The 13,783-nt window shown below is 38.4% G+C and overlaps 1 protein-coding gene across 10 annotated transcripts in view; it reads left to right on the forward strand.

The window, feature by feature from the left end:
* The window catches only part of FRMD4B (FERM domain containing 4B), a 307,930-nt gene that overhangs the window by 282,581 nt on the left and 11,566 nt on the right, over positions 1-13,783 (forward strand). For all 10 annotated transcript variants that reach the window (XM_014836092.3, XM_070492244.1, XM_070492242.1 and 7 more), the window contains 8 exons: positions 1,771-1,847; positions 4,248-4,386; positions 4,855-4,996; positions 6,058-6,191; positions 6,287-6,406; positions 7,575-7,803; positions 10,431-10,487; positions 11,717-11,864. In XM_014836092.3, coding sequence (XP_014691578.3) covers positions 1,771-1,847; positions 4,248-4,386; positions 4,855-4,996; positions 6,058-6,191; positions 6,287-6,406; positions 7,575-7,803; positions 10,431-10,487; positions 11,717-11,864 — 1,046 coding nt within the window. The remainder of the gene's footprint in view (positions 1-1,770; positions 1,848-4,247; positions 4,387-4,854; positions 4,997-6,057; positions 6,192-6,286; positions 6,407-7,574; positions 7,804-10,430; positions 10,488-11,716; positions 11,865-13,783) is intronic.

Consider the following 13,783-nt stretch of genomic DNA (forward strand, 5'->3'; position numbering starts at 1 on the left):
TGGGAATGGACACAAAGGCAAACACTGCTGGGCTGCACTGTGGCTCTTCCTGTAAAACCTGTTCACGGCCAGGGTGAGTAAACCGGGTAGAAATAGCTCCCTCAGCCAGCCTCTGGTGAAATTTGTGCCTGGATTTAAGCAATTTACTTCCCAGGAAATATCATCGGAATCTCAACTCTACCGCGTTTAAAAATTTGTCTCTCTTCTGGGAAGATCTGCTCATGAGAGCTTTGCTTGCCTCTTCCTGATCGGAGGAAGGAGTAGAACTGGGGAGGTGTCGCCTGATAGGGTTGCTGATGTCAGTGGCGTGTCAGCCGTGGGAGGCTTGGTTTGTGAAATTCGGTTACACCTAGGTGTCTTGTGAAACTCAGTTCAGAACTCACCGGAGCTGCCGTCTAGGACGGGGGAGGTAGAGAGAACCATGGGGTTTTCCCTCGTGTTTCTGTCCCATTTTTGGAACCTCTGGATTAAAAGAATGAAAGCCTCAAATCTATGGACGTTTTAGGAACTCGGTATGTAGCTTTAAACTTTCACTAATTCCTCTTTCAGCTCAGGCAAGTGTTGTTACAGATGACTACATGTTCAGACCCCGAAGGGCTGTGTTCTTAGTGTGAAGGGCAGGTTTATTTTACTGTTTGGGATCAGGAGTCCAGTTCGAACACTCTTGTCTCCTAACTTGCATAGCACAGGAACCTCAGGCTCATGCTGTTCCCTTCCATGAGGTTTACATGTTCATGAAAAGTGTTGGTGTCTGTACTTCAGGAAATGGTTTTGCTGATGGAGCATTGCAGAGAAGTTATTATTTAGACAATTAAAATGCCCTTTTAAGATTCTTTGAGCATAATTTTAAAATCCAGCCGAAGTCTAATAATGGAGTGAAATCACCGTGCTGTTATTTCCCTAATCATCGAGACTGGAGGTAGAGGAGAGGAATTCAACTATGAAGTCCGAATTGAGAGACAAGATGAGGCTCGGGCTACTGCAAGGTCTCCCATACGGGGTTGGATGAGCCTGGAAAATACAGCAGGGCACAGTCGGTTCTGTGAATGAGCTACTTTTTACAAATTATTTAGTTTTCGAATGGATATTGCTAGTAAAGTCTGTTTCTCCCAACCAGCTGACAACTAACACTGAGTGCAGCATTAGATTGTCAGCGGTGGGATATACAAGTGGGTTCTAGCCACAAAAACTGGAGGCTTAGAGACCAGGAGGGCATCTCCAGCTTTCACCCCCACCCCACCCCTGCCTCAATTCCTGGAGCTAGATTTCTGTCTAATTTAGGGGAACTCTTGTAGGCGGGGAAGCTGGCGTCACGGAGCATCACCCCTCCTTGGGGTTCTGTTTTACTTTCACTTTGCGTTCTTCTGATATTTAATCTGTGGTCTCATTGAAACATCCCTTTGACTATCTTTCCATTTAAATATGAAGTCAATATCTTTGATCAGAAGGCATGTACTTAGTGGAATCTATGAGAATTTCCTCAATAACTCTTTTATTTAGTTGAGTCAGAGGAAAAATAGTATGCATGTTCCCCACAGTTGCCTGGTTTTATTGTTCAAGGAAGATTTATTGGTGAGGGGAAGATTACTTTGAGAAGGAGGAGTCAAATGGTTTCAGGTTGTAGTTGATTTGTAAAAAGATCGCAACACATATTCATGCTCAATCTTAGCGCGCCTTCTTGATTATTTGATTATTAAGCTGATTTCTAGATTTAGTGAAAGTTAACATTAATTAAAACTTTGTGGCTTTTCTGTTTTCTTCATTTCATAGTTATTCCAATGGAAACAGCTGGAGAACTTATATTTCCGTGAGAAAAAATTTGCTGTTGAAGTTCACGATCCACGGAGGTAAGGATCACAGCCTTTTTTCTCCAGGCTCCTGGTGACTGTTTGAATAATGCTGCTACTAATATTCATGTGCCAGTTTTTGCGTGGACATGCGTTTTCATTTCTCTTGGATATATACCTAGGAGTGGCGTTGCTGGGTCAAATGGTAACTCTTTCTTTAAACTTTTGAGGAACTGCCAGGTCGTTTTCCAAAGTGGCTACACCATTTACGTTCCCACGCACAATGTGTGTGGTTCTAGTTTCTCCACATCCTCCCTAACACTTTTTATTTTTAGTGGTGTGTGTGTTTTTTAAGAGCTATTCTGGTGGTGTAAAGTGGTAGCTCATTCTGGGTTTGATTTGCATTTCCCTGGTGACTAATGACGGCTGAGCATCTTTTCATTGCTTATTGGCCATTGTATATCTTCTTTAGAGAAATGTCTACTCAGATCCTTTCCTCATTTTTAAATTTGCTATTTCTGGTGACTTTAAAAAGAACAGTTGCCAAGTTATCAGATTGAAGTGAAGGCAGGCTTATAGTTTCTCCAAGCTCTTCAGAGGAATTCTTTATCAGCGTTGCTTTTCAGATTCGTTTATGGATGTTTGGAGGTCAAGGGGATGGGGGAAACAGCTGTGACAAAAAGATAGCTTAAAGAGATAAGCTAAATTCCTGCAAAGAACATTGGTTCCTTTCTCCCCTGCCACACACAGTGTCTATCTGCCTTTCTCCCCCATCCTTCTCTCATGCTCTCTCTTCCTCCGACCCTCTCTCCTCTTTTCATGTGGTGCATAAGCAGTACCCTGGATCAGTTTCAGATTTGCATATTTTCAGACAATATTATTATTTACCCTCTGATAATTTCAGAGCCCAAGAAGTCTACCTAGAACTGAGATGCTCTTTCACCTTGAGGAAACTGCAGATCCCTCAGGTTTTAGTTGCTTTGTCTTTATTTTATTTTATTCTTTCAGTCTTATTGAGATATAACTGACATACAACACTGTTTAAGTTTAAGGTGTACAGCATAATGACTTGACTTACATATATTGTGAAATGACTATCACAATAAGTTTAGCTAGCATCCATCATCTTGTATAGATATCCAAAAAAAAGAGAAACTTTTTGTGTGTGTAATGAAGACTTTTAGGATCTACTCTCTTAGCAACTTTCAAGTATAGCTGACAGCATTAACTAGAGTCACCATGTTGTACATTATCTCCCCAGGACTTATTTATCCTAGAACTGAAAATCTGTACCTTTTGACGCCCTTCATCCAATTCCTCCACCCTGCTTCGTTGCTTTGTTTTATAAGTATTATCACATTTATTCCCAACCTTTTGTGATGATTGCACACCCTATAGTTTTCACCTAAATGTTTTTAGTGTAGCCTCTAGTTTGACTAATTCTTGTTTTTTTTTTTTTTTTGAGGAAGATTAACCCTGAGCCAAGCTGCTGCCAATCCTTCTCTTTTCGCTGAGGCAGCCTGGCCCTGAGCTAACATCCATGCCCATCTTCCTCTACTTTCTATGTGGGACGACTACCACAGCATGGCTTGACAAGCGGTGCCGTGTCCGCACCCAGGATCCAAACCAGTGGACCCCGGGCCGCCGAAGCAGAACATGTGCACTTAACCGCTGCACCACCGGGCCAGCCCCTTTCTTTTCTTTTTTTTTTTAAAGATTTTTATTTTTCCTTTTTCTCCCCAAAGCTCCCCGGTACATAGTTTTATTTTTAGTTGTGGGTCCTTCTAGTTGTGGCATGCGGGATGCTGCCTCAGCATGGCCTGATGAGCGGTGCCATGTCCGCGCCCAGGATTCAAACCGACGAAAACCTGGGCCTCTGAAGCTGAGCTCAAGAACTTAACCACTCGGCCATGGGGCTGGCCCATTTTGACTAATTCTTACCTGATTTTGAGTGTGTATGTATGCATATTTTTAATATGCTACTTTTATGGAAAGCTATTATGTAAATGTGATTGGTTTTGTCATAAAAGGAGAAAATCAGAAGCTTGGACCCTGTCAGCATAAGAGTGGATGGAGAAAGTCAAATACTATATGATGTCACTCATAAGTGGAAGATAAAAACAACAACAAATACATAGATACAGCGACTACATTGGTGGCTACCAGAGGGGAAGGGGAGCAGGGAGAGCAAAAAGAGAAAAAGGTCCAGTGATGGATGGTGATTAGATTTTGGATGGTGAACACTATGTAGTATATACAGAAATCAAAATATAATGATATACACCTGAAATTTACATAATGTTACAAAACAATGTGACTTCAATTGAAAAAAAAGAAAAAGAGTATGGCAGCAGAATAACAATGAAAAAGAATGCTTGTTAACAACATTATTCACTGGGTACTTTTTGTGTTGTGCTGGGCCAGAGGTGAATAATTTGAGTGCTTTCCTTAATATTTCAGGATTTCGGTGTCAAGAAGAACCTTTGGGCAAAGTGGCCTCTTTGTGCAAACGTGGTATGCAAACTCGTCGCTCATCAAATCCATCTGGGTAATGGCCATTAGTCAGCATCAGTTTTACTTGGACCGGAAGCAAAGCAAAGTAAGTAACTAGAAGCATTTCTATAGAGACAAACTCCTGTGCCATTTGCTTTCTGTTCAGAAGAAAAGCTTTCTCAGAAAAGATGCAAGCACATGGGTTTTTGTTGTTTCTACCAACTGTTTTAATTTTTCTTACATTTAAAAGATGAGCGATATATAGCCTGACTAGAAAGTTGTAAGATTTACCAACTTTTTGGCATGCATGTGTATACACATTGGTGGTGTTGCTGGTGACATTTTAAAGCTAACGATTGAACTATACCACGAGAGAGAATCATGCATAGTTGTTAAAATATTTTAGCTGCAAAGCGTAAGCCTTATATTTTGTTTCTGAAGAGTGTCTCTTTAATATATAAAAACTCTAAATTGTCCTCCATGTTGACATTTTTATTCTATAGTAATTTAATTATTTTATTAATTTGAATTAGGTTTAATTGAATTAATTCCATTTCAATGCTGTTCAATTTAGGCAAAAATTCCTTCAGCCAGGAGTTTGGACGACATCGCCATGGATTTGACGGAGACGGGAGCACCAAGGGTCTCCAAACTGGTGACATTGGAGGCGAAAAGTCAGTTCATCATGGCAAGCAATGGCAGTTTAATCTCCTCAGGTAACATTTTGCATTAGAGGAAGTATAAGCAATCTTTATTTTATTTCACACTTAATTTTATCGTATGCAGCAGTTTCTAATACAAATTTTAAACTAATTTTAAAAAAGAGTATAAAGAAAGTTAAATTATAAATAGCCAGGTTGTATAAGTAACACTGGATGCAAATATAGTGAGTGCCTAGGGGTGGCTAGAAAGGATATTTTCTTTCCATAAATTCTGTCAGGTTCTTCCCGCAACATTTAGGGGTTTTTTTGTTTTGTTTTGTTTTGTTTTTTGAGGAAGACTGGCCCTGAGCTAACATCCGTGCCCATCTTCCTCTACTTTATATGTGGGATGCCTACCACAGCATGGCTTGCCAAGCGGTGCCGTGTCCGCACCCGGGATCCGAATCGGTAAACCCCGGGCCACCAAAGCGGAACATGTGAACATAACTGCTGTGCCACTGGGCCGGCCCCGACATTTAGTTTTTGGTACAGACAATTGTCTAATTCTAATTCTCTAATGTCTATCATAAAATCAGACATGACTACAAGCTTTGAAACACCCCATCCCCTCACGCAATGTGATGGCTGCCTCTAAGCCCTTCCACTGTAGAAGTTCTGGAATCTCTTATCACTAAGTATATGTAACTCCGCTAATGTGAATTTTCCCATCTAAATCCCATTGCCAACTTGTGAATCTGAAGCACAGAACATTCTTTTGCCTTGCTTGCTTGCTTGCTTTCTAAAAGAACATTCTGAACGACTATCTCAAGGTATTTCTCTCCTGCTCAGAAAAATGAAATTTTTCCTTGGGTGTGTCTGAAACATTAAGCATTTTATCATTGCTTCTAAAATGACTGAGCCAAAATGCAAAAGGCACATTTTATTACGAGGTTCTGTTTGATGCCCAGAAGCATGAGAAAATGTTCTCCAGTTTCCTTTTATTATGTTCAGAAACAAGGAGAAAAGAAATAAACTATTATTTAATAAGAGGTTTGGCTTTAAAATCCTTTGTCCTTTGCAAAGGAAGGAAACGTGCCCTTGTATAAACCTTCCCTGCTCCCCCCCATCCCCCCCAGGTTCTCAAGACTCAGAAGTAAGTGAGGAGCAAAAGAGAGAGAAAATTCTTGAACTCAAGAAGAAGGAAAAGCTGTTGCAAGAAAAACTCCTGAAGAAAGTTGAGGAGCTTAAGAAGATCTGTTTGCGGGAGGCTGTGAGTGTCTTCTGCTTTTTTTGGACTCTTAAGTTGTGTTTGACCGCTCCGGCCAAGGTCAATTATCCCCCTCTCGATTCCGTCCTGTTTTACAGGAGCTCACAGGCAAAATACCAAAGGAGTATCCTCTGAACATAGGTGAGAAACCTCCTCAGGTCAGAAGGCGTGTAGGTACCGCGTTCAAATTAGATGACAACTTGCTGCCCAGTGAAGAGGTATGAGCACCAGTTCTGAGTATTTCTGTTAACAATGAGACAGAAAAGCTGTCAAATGAGTGTGGTTGGCTTGTTCCTTTGGTTTTTGAGTCACTGCTGCACGTTTTCATCTCACCAGCTGAAATTGACAATGTAGACCAAATGGAAGTCTTTCTTTCATGCACAGTCCAATTAAAATTGAGTTATTTCTCACTACTTGACTCCCCCAAACATAGAGAGCGTCAAAAGAACCCCAAATGTTTATAAATTGAGAAACATTATTATGAGTATTAAGAACTCCAGCATTAGACTCTTCCACTTAAAACTAAGTAGCCTTTGGCAAATAGTTTGCCCTCCCTGAAGTATCATTTTTTCTAGTCTCAGTTTCTTCATCTATAAAATGAGGGTAATGTTGTTCTCCCCTCTCAGGGATACATGGAGTATTCAATGGGGTGATATGTGTACAGCACTCACATATAACAAAGTTAAAAGATTTGTTAGCCAATGTAGTGTGTACTTTCTCATTTACACATCATCGGACAGTATGACCCTATTCATATTTGTTGCAGAAATTTAGCCATCTTGCCTTTAGAAAATGCTAGCAGTTTCCATCAGTAATAGAGTGGCTTTGCTATTTGTTGAGTGGTCACTGTATACCCAGCTCTGAGTTAAGCAATGTATATATGTTATCTCGTTTAATCTTCACCCTGCTTTTATAAGGTAGATGTTATCTCCATTTTACAAATGAAAAAAACTGAAGCATTAAAAAATTAAGCAGTGTGTCCAGGGTCATGCAACCAGGAACCACCAGAAAGAGGAATCAAACCCAAATTTATCTGTTTCTAAAGCTGTGCATGTGAATCAGACTTTCTGTATCTGTGAATCTTGGGTTAAGAATCCTCTCTTGAAAAAATATGATCTTCACCCAACCAACTGAATGAATGAAAGGACATTCCCTGCTTTGAAAAGGAGAGGGGTTTGGACTGAGAAGTTTAAGTAAATGGGTGAAGGAGGTGTTGTCTTCTAGGAAACTGTTTGCGGATACCTATCCAGTAAAACTTAGGAAGATTTTCTTCTCAAAAAGCATCTGATCTGTGAATGCACAAGAAATATCGCTTTATTATCCAGTGCGTGTGAGAGTGACTGTACGTGTCCATAAAAATAAAACAGTATCATTGTATAAATGCAGGATCCTGCTTTGCAAGAACTGGAGAGCAATTTCTTGATACAGCAAAAGCTGGTTGAAGCTGCAAAGAAACTTGCCAATGAGCCAGACCTTTGCAAAACCGTGAAGAAAAAACGAAAGCAGGATTACGCGGACGCAGTGAAAAAGCTTCAGGAGATTGAAAATGCAATAAATGAATACCGAATTAGATGTGGAAAGAAACCCAGCCAGAAAGCAACAGTTATTTTACCAGGTTAGTAATAAGCCAGGTTTTTTGAGTCACATGGTCAATACTCTTGATGGTATGGAGCGTTTCCAATGCAGTTCATTTGGTGAGAGATAAAAGAAAGAACAAGATTAAAAGTAAATTTTCTAGGATAAAAATGGTTTGGGATTTCAGTTAACAAGTGTGTGAACTTGGTTTTCAGTGTCATTCACACTATTATACTATACTATTCCATTGCTTTAATTTTCAGGACGAAAGAAATACACAGCAATATTACTTCATAGTAAGACAGATTCACCTTTAACTGGCCTGATGTCAGTGCAAGAAATACATTTGACAACACAGGGCATTAAGAGAGCTGGGTCCTCCCCAGTAGTTTCTCAAAGGCTTTTAATGCAGCAGACCATACAGTTTTTTAAGGACCTATCCAACACACGTGCATAGGAAGCTATTTAAAGATATGGGCAAATATTCATGATAAAACATGAAATGCAGAAATGCAAGATACAAAATTGTAACCACAACATGATCTCGACATTGTATAAATATGCACAGATAAAGACTGGTTGAGAAATATTTCAAAATACTAATAGTTGTAGAATTTCAAGTAACAATTTTCTTCTTAGTACTCTTCTGTGTTTTCAAAATTCTCAATATTATGTCTAAGACTTTCATATTCAGAAAAAGAAACTGAGAAATCTCATATAGGTTGATTTCAAGTCCAATTGGCCTTAAATATTTATTAGCATGGTTTTCAGCCTTGATTTTTGGTTGAAATATGATTATATTTCTTTGACTCCAAGACTGGTTTTTTTTTTCCCCACATTTAAACATCTGTGAAATTGGGATACTATCTTATAGATGGTGTGCTACAATTATGGTTGGCAGTACTTTTTTTTACTGGGACATAAAATAATTATGCATCTTAGATTTGACAAAATATGGTACCTACATTTAAAGTATACTTGAGTTTAGGGTATACTTTAGGGGATATATGATTTGTGTATATATATATATATATATATTTCATATCACATAAACTATAGGATTTATATGATTTATAAAGCAGAGATACAGCTTTTGGAAAGTGAACGCAGAGACATCCACACATAAGTGTTAGTCAGCTACAGCTGGACAGTTTAGGATGGCTTTGACTCTGAATGCAAAATCCAGTTGGCCTTGGTGGTGGTTACATTTTGGACCTAGAGAGATGGGTGATTAGCAGGGGGCTTTACTTTCATAGCCATTTGTTGTGGCCCATTCATTACCAAACTGTGCGAGATTCAAGTGTTCTCCTTTACAGTGACTGACATTTGGGCAGCAGATGGTGCCCATGGTTGAGCATATATTGGGTGGATTTTTAAAGTGTGCCTGACAGCTGACTGTACTGGCAACTGCCTCGTCTTCAAGCTCCACTGTGTGTCCAATGAAGAGATAGTCTGCCTGGCTCTGATAGAGACTGACATTTGAGATTGGATGGGGGAGATTCCCATCATAATGGCTTTGAAGCTTACATTGAGGTGTCATAGTTGCCTGTAACTTTTCCAGTACTTGACAGAGTATGGAATGATTTGCCAAAGCAGATCAACACATCTGAGATATCTCTTTTTACTAAATAGATTTTTTTTAACATTTGATGGGCTCCAGTAATACTCAGATCATTATGGGCATTTCCAATCACCAGAGTTCTTTCGCCAGAATGCTGTGTCTAGGTAATAAAAGTAATAAATATAGCTAACATTTATTGAGCATTTCTCTTGCACTGGGAGCTGGGCTAAGGGCTTTATGTCCATTATTTCATTTAACGCTCACCTTAGCACTACACACTAGGTACTATTCTTAGCTCCGTGTCAGTGTTGAGCCAGATGCTCAGAGAGATCAAGTAATTTTCCCAAGGTCTTGTAGTCAATAAAATTGACAAAACCAAGATTTGAACCCAAGTCTATCTAATTCAGTGGTTCTTGACCAGGGGCAGCTCTGTACCCCAGGGAACATTTGGCAACGTGTGTAGACATTTTTGGTTGTCAAAACTGAACATGGCGCTGCTGCTGATAGCCAGTGGGTAGAGGCTGGAGATCCGATAGTGCAAAGGACAGCTCCCTCTAACAAAGAATTATCCAGTCCTAAATGTCAATAGTGCCACTGTTGAGAAACCCTGGTTTAATTGAAAAGCTCATACACTGCAAAGTGTCAACACTCTGTTAATCAAAGCCTCTTTTCATCAGGGGAGGGGTCAAAAAATAAGCTATACTAACAGTAGATTCTCAGATGAGCATTCAAGTGTATTTTATATAACAGTTAGCATTTATGACATGAATGGCATGATTTTTCTTTCCAGTTTGTTAGTTGTAAGCCCTCAGTGTATAGAGTAAAGATTTTGCTCTGTGTGGAAGCTAGTTGAAAACCAAAACTGCCTTGAGGTCTGTTCCATTTTAAGGAATAGTCCAATGTAATATCTGTACAATATGTAAGATGTTTATATCATCAGTAGTAAATGACTTTGTTCTTATAATAGTTAATTATTCTTAGTGCACTGTAATTAGTTACATTTATTGAAATAAAATAAGATGCGCTTCATTGAGAATTGCTTGATCAAACTCACTATAGATGTGTAAATGCACAATCATACTAATGGTAGTTATTTTTATTTGCAGAAGACATAATCCCATCAGAGAGCAGCTCCTTGTCTGACACTGCCACCTATGACGATCGTAAGTAGCGCCCCTTTTTTGGTTTAAATGTTACATATTCTGAAATATTAAGATAATTTTTTTAGTAAGGTAAGCCTTTTGTTTTTCTTTAGGGGACAGTGGATTCAACTAACTTACATTTATGCAGAGCAGTTGGGAAATGGGGATTACAGTTAACTTCTACACAGGTTAACTTAGCATTAAATACAGTACCGTACAAACTGCATGACTTTAGGGAATCAGAAAACATAACATGAGAAAGTCTTATAGATTCCCAAGGAGTTGCATAAATAATACAGAGTCCTTCACCCTGCTTTCCCAAATGGTGACATCTTATATATTTGAAGTCCAATATCAAACCAGGAAATTATAGTGTAGACTTTGATGATCATTGTATTCTGGATAACTGGGAGTTTAGTTTATTTTCCTTAGGAAGAAATACACATTTTAGAAATTGGGTTACATGTCATTGTGTCAGTTTCATAGAGTTAGGCTGTATCTGTTGTGATGGCCTGTGTTTGTTCAACACATTTCATGATGGAATGGATTTCATATCAAGTGATAGAGTATTTCCTTGTAATCCCTTGTACTTAAGCAGAGGAGTAGCTAGCTATCAAATGTGATTTAAAGAATTCAGGAAAGCTACTAACTCCTGCTGTTTAATCTTCCCCCCAAGTTTTATGGTGCATGAAATTCCACCATTTCAAAATTCTTCCTTTGAGCTGAGGTTTAGTCATGCTTGCCATTCCTCTTTGAAAATACAAATATCAGTGGGAGACATAAGTCTCTAATGACTCAGTATACATCAGTTTCATCACTGTCAATGATAGGATGAGCCTTTGGTCAGCCAGAGAGGCCTAAGAGCTTTAAAAGGGGAGTTGAACAAAAATGATCCAGGCCAACTTCCTCTTAGCCTTTTACACACTGGAGTTTTTCTGTAATATAACTTTAGAAAAGCTATATCAGTCTTTCCACCTGGGTGATTTCTTTGCTCAGAGTGGCACCTGTTGAATTGGCAAAAGTTGATCAGGTCTCACAAGAGTATTCAGTAATTTCTTTTTTTAGCGTATAAAATATAAAAACAAATTTCTGGAAAGTTACATCCTTCTAAAAACAACATCACTGGAAGAACACTTAGTTCACCAAATATTCTAGTTTTTTGGGGGAAGGGGTGTTGGGAAGATATTTATGTACTTATTTATTATTTACCTACTTATTTATTCATTCATTCATTCATTTACTTATTTTAGCCAATGACACCTTCGCTGTTGCTGGGCAGCGATCAAGTTCAGTACCTCATTCTCCAAGAATTCTTCCCCCCAAGTCTCTTGGTATTGAGCGAATCCACTTCAGGAAGTCATCCATCAATGACCAGTTTGTGGATACCAGGCAGTCCAGGTGAGAAGTCACATCATCAATAAGTGATTGCCTCACAGCCATCAGCTCTTTCCTCCAAAATAGTCTACTCATTTTTGTATTACGTTATTTCTCCTTTCAGAAGGGGTTATTTTGTAAAACCAAAGCACTGAAACTAGCCCAGTTATTTGTTGGTGACAGCAAGTGGAAGTATTTTTTAAGAGCTCTTTTAAAAAAATTTTACTGTTTCCTGGATTTTAAAGTCTATTTGATTTATGTTAAATTATAAGAACATTAATTATAATCTAGATTTGGGTACAGCGTCCAAAGTTCAGTTTCATAACCCATACTCTCAGGAAACTGTCATTAGATACCATTTTACCAAACCAAGTGACAGGACTGACTTCTGATCTTTCAAATAAAAATGGGATTCCAACTCATTTGTAATCTGTAAAATAGATTATACAACTTTTTGCTCAGGTGTCTCAGGTAAATATTATCAAGGCAATAACACCAGATTTTAAAAAGATACGGACCAGTGATTGCTAGAATTTGTCTGCATAGATTAATACTGTTTTTTTAATAGGACCCAAGAGAGGAGTACCAACTCTTTATTTTGCCTAATCAGAATGTTCAAACAAACAGCACCATGATTTCATGAAAAAAAATGACATTTAAATATTGGAAATACATCCATCGTCATAATAATAATAAGATAAAGTTAATGTTTATTGAGCACTTACTATATGCTAGACACTGTTCAGAGTGTTTTAATATATATTAATGAATTTAATCTGCATAACAATCCTGATAGTATTAATACTATCGTGACTATTCACATATAAGTACACCGAGGACCAGAAAGCACAGATAACTTGTTGGGTTTATCAGCTAGTAAATGTTGGGATCAGGATTTGAACCGAGGTAGCCTGACTCCAAAACTTGTGATGTGATGTTAGTCAATAAGTTGTACTGCATCTCAGTGAAGATGGAAATTAATCTCAAAATAAAGGAAGATTATTTAAATTAAATAATATTTCACTTATGAAAAGAAAACCAATGCTTTGTAATAGTTCTAATTTGTCAAAGACCAGTGAAAACTTTTATCATATGTCAGCCCCAGTTTGTGGATTAGCACTTAAGAACTTTTTGTCTTAAACAGTAGAGATTCAAGTGTCTAGAGCTGTGCTGTCCAATTTAATTAAAAGTAAATAAAATTAAAAATTTAGTTCCTCAGTCATACTAGCCACATTTCAAGAGCTTAATAGGCACACGTAGCTAGTGGCTATGATACTGGGCTGCACAGATATAGCACATTTCCATCCCTGAAGAAAGTCCTATTAGATAGCACTGGACAAGCATGTTTATTATATTAGGGAAAACAAACCTATTTTAACAAAAGGAAGAATTATAACTGTTAATCATTATCTTAAAAATTATTATGCCCACCTCCCCAATAGCTTAAGATGAGTTTGTTCTTGGATCCAAGAATTTCACTTACAGGAATTTTTCCTATTGAATTAATTAACTACAGGATGCTCATCACAGCATTGTTTACACTAGTGCAAATTGAAATCAACCCAAGTGCTCAACTAGTGGATTGTTTAAATAAATTATGTTAAGTCTTCACAGTGGAATGCTATACAGTCATTAAAATAACATTGTAGATGATTATTAAGCAACACAAAACGGTAGATACAAGTTTGTTTTCCTTTGAAGTGAGTTTTGAAAGAAAATATACAGTAAGATCTCATCCTTTGTTGTTTAAAAGTATAAATGTAGGGCTGGTCCCATGGCCGAGTGGTTGAGTTCACGTGCTCTGCTTTGGCAGCCCCGGGTTTTACCAGTTTGGATCCTGGGTGCGGACCTAGCACCACTCGCCAGGCCATGCTGAAGTGGTGTCCCACATAGCAGAACTAGAAGGACCTAGAACTAGAATATACAACTATGTACTGAGGGGT

This window comes from Equus asinus, chromosome 21 (assembly GCF_041296235.1).
Source record: "Equus asinus isolate D_3611 breed Donkey chromosome 21, EquAss-T2T_v2, whole genome shotgun sequence".
NCBI lineage: Eukaryota > Metazoa > Chordata > Mammalia > Perissodactyla > Equidae > Equus > Equus asinus.